Raw genomic sequence first — 7,190 nt, forward strand, 5'->3', positions numbered from 1 at the left:
CAAGGTTTTGATGCGCCATAACAGGGCCAATATCTTAACTGTTTACCGCCTTAGTAACAAGTGTCTTTGCTTTAGTAAAACACTAGATAGACAAGTGTTCATTCAAAAATCTGATTTAATTTATATGCATAACATTGGAAGACAATTTCATTCAATGACACTTACTTTGTCAAAGGTATATTGACTAAAAAAATCCAACTCTTCATTGAGCAAGGTAACAACTACATAAATCAGATCATCCTGTACTGCATACAGAGACAAAATAAGGACAAAAACAGGATCTCATCAAAAGTAAATGATTCACAAATGTACACATTTACATATAAAAACATGAAGTCTTATAAATGCAATCAAGGAATATGTTTGAAGACTTGACCGTGACAATACTTTTCAAAACTCAATTGAAAAGCTTGCCATGCAAAACCATTTTACACAAAATGCCTAGGGGGAAGGGAAAAGGGGTGGAATCATTAGTCCAAAATGTTTTGCAACAGAAACCGTTTACTAAAAACAGAAAGTTTATTGGTCAAATTCCTGTAGGTCCCTCCCCGTTTGGTTCTAGTGAATACACCCCAGCATACATACATACATACATACCACTGCTGTGTTGCTATAAAGCTGTTATATGTGCATCAAAACCACAGAGGGAAAGATTAGAAATCCTCCACAGAAGACTAATGCAGTGGATAGCTATAGTGAGGGGCCTTATTCCATTTTGACTGGTCAAGTCAAGAAATACATTTAAAATCAACAGTGTGTGAATTCATGCATTGCCTGAGGACATGTTTCCATTTACAGTGACCAACCATGAATCTCTAAACACGGTTCGTTTAGCCTAAATACCCTTTGCTTGGGATCAGTAGAAAAACTGTAAAGTGTATTAACAAAGCACAGATTATTAACAAGCAATGACTCAAATGCATAAGCCTTAAGTAGCATGTTAAATATGACCTAAAGAGAAGTGTACAGTCAAGTTGGAAATTACATAATACAGAAACAAAAACATTTTGATTCAAATAAAAACAAACACATGAAGTAAAACTGGGGTTTGAGCAGTTCTAAGGTAGGCACAATGTTTTGATTATCCTTTTCCAGCATTGGAACGTTCACACAGTTATTTGTCACAAGGACCATTTTCATGTCCTTCAGGAAATCAGCTGCAAAAAACAAAACAAAACAGACAGTTATACAAAGAAATCAGTCTGCCAACAGATAAAACAATTGAAAAGCATTCACACACATACAATTTTTTTGTGGGTAATGACTGACAGACTTGAGTAGTCTAGAAGGCAAGCACAGTGCTGCTATTCCAGAACACCAAGGGAGGACAGGTAACTCACAATTTTTACTGTCTGCTTGACATAGTCCTTTCTGCTGGTCAGGTCATAGTCTGGGTATGTGTCGTACACCTGGGAGAGAGAAGTTGTTGCGTTAGACTTTTACAGGTAAGCCAACCATCATTGTGATATGAAATCAGAGATGTTTGAGAAGCAAACATACTTTCTGGCAGATCTTCTTCATGGTCATCTCCTCCAGGTTGGCGTCTTTCAGCAGCCTCTTCACAGTCTCCTTTAGCTGCTCATCTGTCGGAGGCTTCTTGATCATCTTGATCAACGGCTCATCGTCGTCCGAGCTGTCGAGTGCTGCCATTTAGGGAAACAAGCAGAGAAAACATAACAATAAGCATTAGGCTACAGGTTGCCAATGACGTATGAAACGTGCTATAAAAGTAAATCTACAGATTCTTACCATTGCCCTTGTTGGCAGTCTTTTTCTGTTTGTTACTGCTGCTGTCTGCTTTCTTGGTCTTAGCTGCTGGCTTGGCTGGTGCTGCCCTCTTAGCTGCCGGTTTCTTTTTTGTCTGAGGACAAATCCATCCATGAGTTCATTCCATTAGTTCAAGATAAAAAAGACAAAATGGGTAAAAACCCTATCCAGATATTATAGACATTATCTGTTACATACAAATATGGACACAAAACCAAACTGTTGACTTTTATATTCACAAGACTTGCTGTGAGTTTAGCAAATCCAGAATCTGGGACAGATTGACAGAAGAGTCTCACCTCAACTTCACTCTCGCCGTCTTTCTCATCCTCATCTTCATCATCCTTGTCTGAATCAGACTCAGACAGGTCGGAGTCTTCCACTTTTGTTTTCTTTTTGGCAGGAGCTGCCTTCTTTGCTGGTTGCGCACGCTTCCTGGAAGGTGTTCTCTTGCCCTTGGCTGCTGGATTTGACTTGGGATCCTGATTGGTAGGAGAAGGGACTTCTGTGATTAATCTTTGAGTGACAGAACAGGCTGACCGTTCCCTTTTACAGTTCTAGAATATTTATATAATGGCACTAGTATCATCCAAGACCAAATAAGGGAAATATCAATTTCCAATGGACAATACCTATCAGTTTACATTACAACATTTCAGTTCCTCACCTCATCGTCGTAGTCTTCAGATTCATCGGTATCGTCATCGGTCGTCACCTTTTCCCTCTTTCCCGATTTCCCGCTCTTCTTTTCAGCGTCCGACTCGTCTTGTTCTACTTTGACTCCTTGCTCGTCGTCCTCATCCTCATCGTCATCACTGCTAGAATCAGTGACGATAGCTTTGGACTTGCTCTCTGCTTTGACCTTCCGGGGGCTGCTGGATGTACTCCTGGCCTTAGCCTTGGTCTTGCTCTTAGAGTCTTTGGTTGAGATATTCTTCTTAGACTTCTTCTTTCTCTTTGAGATCACAGGCTGCAGATGGGAAGGATAGAATTATAGTTTTTGAAGACCTCATTGGTGAACACAGTTCAGTTTTGTATTCTATTTGACAAGACAACAAACTCAAGAAATGTGTACCTAGCTAAAGAACAAAGACCAGTCACTCACATGAAAATGACTGTTAAGGACAGTTTATTTGAAAAATAAAGAGAAGACCTGTAACTCACCTTTCCTGATATTCTGGGACTCATGAGGAAAGTCATGATCCTGTCGATGAGGACTGACTGGTTTCCACCCTTCTCCAGGTCCAACACTTTACAGATGGTCCTCAACCGTACGCATGTTATCCTGAATCAGTACACACAATTACTAGTCATTAGTTTGCTTGTTTATAATAATGGAGTAAGTTTGATCCACAATCACAACAATATTTCTGATAATGTTTAAACATGTTACTTCATTAAAGCCGTTAGAAGCACCTTATGTGGAACAATCTTAAAAAGGTTCTTAAAATTGGATGTGTTGGTGCCTCTAGGGAAATTCAGAAAGCTGATTGAGGACATTTTTACTGATGAATGTGTTTATTTCTTATGACCTTATTTTTCTTTCTGGTTGCATTTTATTTTGATGGCTGTATTTTCTGTAATTTATGTAATTCAGGACTCATCTGTAAGAGACATTGATCTCAGTATGACTCCCTGATAAAATAAAAAGGTAAAAAATATACAGTACCAGTCAAAAGTTTGGACACACCTACTCATTCAAGGGTTTTTCTTTATTTGTACTATTTTCTACATTGTAGAATAATAGTGAAGACATCAAAACGATGAAATAACACATATGGAATCATGTAGTAACCAAAAAAAAAAGGGGGGGAGGGGGGAAGTGTTAAACATATAAAAATATGTTTTAAATTTGATTCTTCAAAGTAGGCACCCTTTGCCTTGACAGTTTTGCACACTCTTGGCATTCTCTCAACCAGCTTCACCTGGAATACTTTTCCAACAGTCCTGAAGGAGTTCCGACATATGCTGAGCACTTGTTGGCTGCTTTTCCTTCACTCTGCGGTCCAACTCATCCCAATTGGGTTGAGGTCAAGTGATTGTGGAGGCTAGGTCATCTGATACAGCACCCCATCACTCTCCTTCTTGGTCAAATAGCCCTTACACAGCCTGGAGGTCATTGTCCTGTTGAAAAACAAATGATAGTGGGACTAAGCCCAAACCAGATTGGATGGTGTATCGCTGCAGAATGCTGTAGTAGCTATGCTGGTTAAGTGTGCCTTGAATTCTAAATAAAATCACAGACAGTGTCACCAGCAGAGCACCCCCACACCACCTCCTCCATGCTTCACAGTGGGAACCACACCATAAAGAGATGATCAATTCACCTACTCTGCATCTCACAAAGACACGGTGGTGTTGACTCATCAGACCAAAGGACAGATTTCCACTGGTCTAATGTCCATTGCTCGTGTTTCTTGGCCCAAGCAAGTCTCTTCTTATTGGTGTCCTTTAGTAGTGGTTTCTTTGCAGCAATTGGGACCATGAAGGCCTGATTCACGCAGTCTGAACAGTTGATGTTGAGATGTGTCTGTTACTTGAATTCTGAAGCATTTATTTGGGCTGCAATTTCTGAGGTGTAGTTAACTAACGAACTTATCCTCTGCAACAGAGCTAACTCTGGATCTTCCTTTCCTGTGGCGGTCCTCATGGGAGCCAGTTTCATGATAGCGCTTGATGGTTTTTGCGACTGCACTTGAAGAAACTTTCAAACTCTTAAAGTAATGATGGACTGTCGTTTCTCTTTGCTTATTTGAGCTGTTCTTGCCATAATATGGACTTTTACCAAATAGGGCTATCTTCTGTATACCACCCATACCTTGTCACACACAACTGATTTGCTCAAATGCATGAAGGAAAGAAATTCCACAAATTACCTTTTAACAAGACACACCTGTTAATTGAAATGCATTCCAGGTGACTACCTCATGAAGCTGGTTGAGAGAATGCCAAGAGTGTGCAAAGCTTTCATCAAGGCAAAGGGTGGCTACTTTAAAGAATCTCATATATTTTGATTTGTTTAACACTTTTTTGGTTACAACATGATTCCATGTGTCATTTTACAATGTAGAAAATAGTACAAATAAAGAAAAACCGTTGAATGAGTAGGTGTCCAAACTTTAGACTGGTACTGTATGTAGGTATACACACACACACACACACACACACACACACACACACACACACACACACACACACACACACACACACTGTTGTTTCATAAGTCCTAATTGAGCAACCCCCTCTGCTTCTTACTTCATCATCCTCTCCTTCTTCTTTATATAGGGATCACTGTCAACCTCGAACGGGAAGCCATTGAACAGCCGCATGTTTTTCCTCATTGTGGCAATCTGAGGAGGGAAGCATCAACAATGACAACTGACTAAGAACAACAACTCTAGAGTTGTTTTACCCACACAGGGGTGTCCATTGTGACATTACTCAACCTTTTAAAAAGTGTAAGATACACTTACCTTACCTGGCATATCAAAGAGAATTGTATGAAGCGGTTTCAGATCTGGAACCTTCAGCTTTCCGAGGTGGTGGTTCACTCGCACAATGTCTCCTAATTTATCTCCGCCACCTGAGAGGGAGTGAGAAAATTGGGGTTGTACTGTTAAATAATGAGCTGACTACTGAGGGCAAAATGGTGGTGGGAGCATGATATGGGATCCCAGCGGGGCTGGTACATGATACAGTTGCATCCCAATACAAAGACTACGAGAATGATGAGAACTTATTTACAGGCTTCATTCTGTCTCAAGTCAACAAAACTTTGGAAAAGTTCTCTGCGCTCATCTATTGCCTTTGGTGATAGACATGTCCGAGGATGCTCCATCTTACCATTTTCAACTTTCAGCACCTTCGCAGGTTTCGCAACCTGGAAATCAAGTCTTTGCACCGTCTTTTTCTCCCTCTTCCCTTCAACTATTTGAGATAGAGCTGCAAGAAGAACATAACTGGTCAAATAGAATTCAGTGCTGCTGGCTTCTTCAACTGTAGCAAACCAGGCCTCTGTGCATGCAATAACTAACAAGTTGGACCCATGCAAAGCTGAGGAAGGTAAAGGAGGGATGATATCTAGCTAGATACCTGTACTGAACTATAAATTAACAGTGTAGGCCTATATTGAGCAAAACGGGTTCATAAACATCATTGACTTATCATACTTATGTCTCTACTCATTTCATTCCGTGGTTGTCGGGCCTTATATGGTGAGTCGGCCAGGTCTTCAACATTTGGTTCTTTCTCTACCTCATTCGACAGGGGACAAACCTCCATATTTTCATCCATTGCTTCAGTCATGTCAGTGCACTTTGTAACATCTGCTGACATGCCCTGTTTTGGGAAGAAAGAGGTTTCCCCATCAGTTTAGCCAGATATCCCTGGAGAAGCCCCTGACTATAGTCCCTCCTTTTTATGTGAATTATATTAACTACAACATTAAGCTAACGTTATCTAGTCAACAACTTCCCATCGCACTTAATGTCATGTCCGAGAACATTGTTAGCTAGATAGTTTTTGTTCAATTGCATTGTTTGTGCTTGCTACCCACTTATAATCTGAAATTAACTATCTAACGTTACCTAGTTAGTTACAATTACAATCAATCACAATTTACCCACCACCAGATAGTTGTCATTATTAGTATACATAGCTAGCCAGATACAACAGTACATTCAATCTTGTGGAGTTACATTTTTTGCGGTGTGGCGCCCGGAGACATGATTTGGCGCGCAGGTTTGTTTTGAACACAACAGAGAGCTAACGTTAGCCAGCTAGCCAACTAACGTTACGTACAATACGCCATGTCTCAAAGTTCACCACCACACAGACTGAAAACTAGTTATCTCGATATTTGCTAACCTGTTGAATTGACAATGGTGGTGTTTAAGTAGAAACCGATCTACGGGATAGCTAACTAGTAAAGTCAATAACGTTACATTCCCGCTGATGCTGCCTGACTTGGCTAGCTAACGTTACCGCGGTTAGCCCAGTCTTCTTGTCAACGTAGCAGCCAGTCAGGCAGCTTATTTTAGCTACTGAATGCATCTAAAAACTGAATATTTATTTGTTTCATCGCTATAATTATACTTAATATGACAATTCTGGCTCATTCGAAATCTATAGCCAGCTATTACAGTATGCCAATATATTCAATACTTTACCTTGTCACCAAAACAGAATTGGATTAGGTTCCAAATGGCGGGCTTGTTGCAGTGTGGGCGTCAATGGGCAATCATTTAGATGACGTAGTACACAACATTAGAAATTAGTCAATCATGACTAACTAAACCCTACAATATTAGAAATTAGCCAATTAGGACTAATCTAACATCCAACGTCATATTTCCGTGGTTTTATTGGTCGATTGGATAATACACTCAATGAGGGGATTCGATTAGCTGTCCCGAGTTACCCCG

The 7,190-nt window shown here is 40.2% G+C and overlaps 1 protein-coding gene across 1 annotated transcript; it reads right to left on the bottom strand.

Annotated features, from left to right (window-relative positions):
- Nucleotides 1-97: 97 nt before the first annotated feature.
- Nucleotides 98-7,057, bottom strand: LOC139564526 (protein DEK-like). Its single transcript, XM_071384116.1, has 12 exons — nt 6,936-7,057; nt 5,937-6,105; nt 5,611-5,709; nt 5,241-5,350; nt 5,023-5,117; nt 2,932-3,052; nt 2,435-2,737; nt 2,067-2,249; nt 1,750-1,861; nt 1,501-1,643; nt 1,341-1,409; nt 98-1,157 (listed from the first exon to the last, which is right to left on the bottom strand). Exons 2-12 carry the CDS (start codon nt 6,100-6,102, stop codon nt 1,146-1,148), a joined length of 1,413 nt encoding a protein of 470 aa, XP_071240217.1. The 5' UTR covers nt 6,103-6,105; nt 6,936-7,057; the 3' UTR covers nt 98-1,145.
- Nucleotides 7,058-7,190: the final 133 nt, after the last annotated feature.

Source organism: Salvelinus alpinus, chromosome 35, assembly GCF_045679555.1.
Source record: "Salvelinus alpinus chromosome 35, SLU_Salpinus.1, whole genome shotgun sequence".
NCBI lineage: Eukaryota > Metazoa > Chordata > Actinopteri > Salmoniformes > Salmonidae > Salvelinus > Salvelinus alpinus.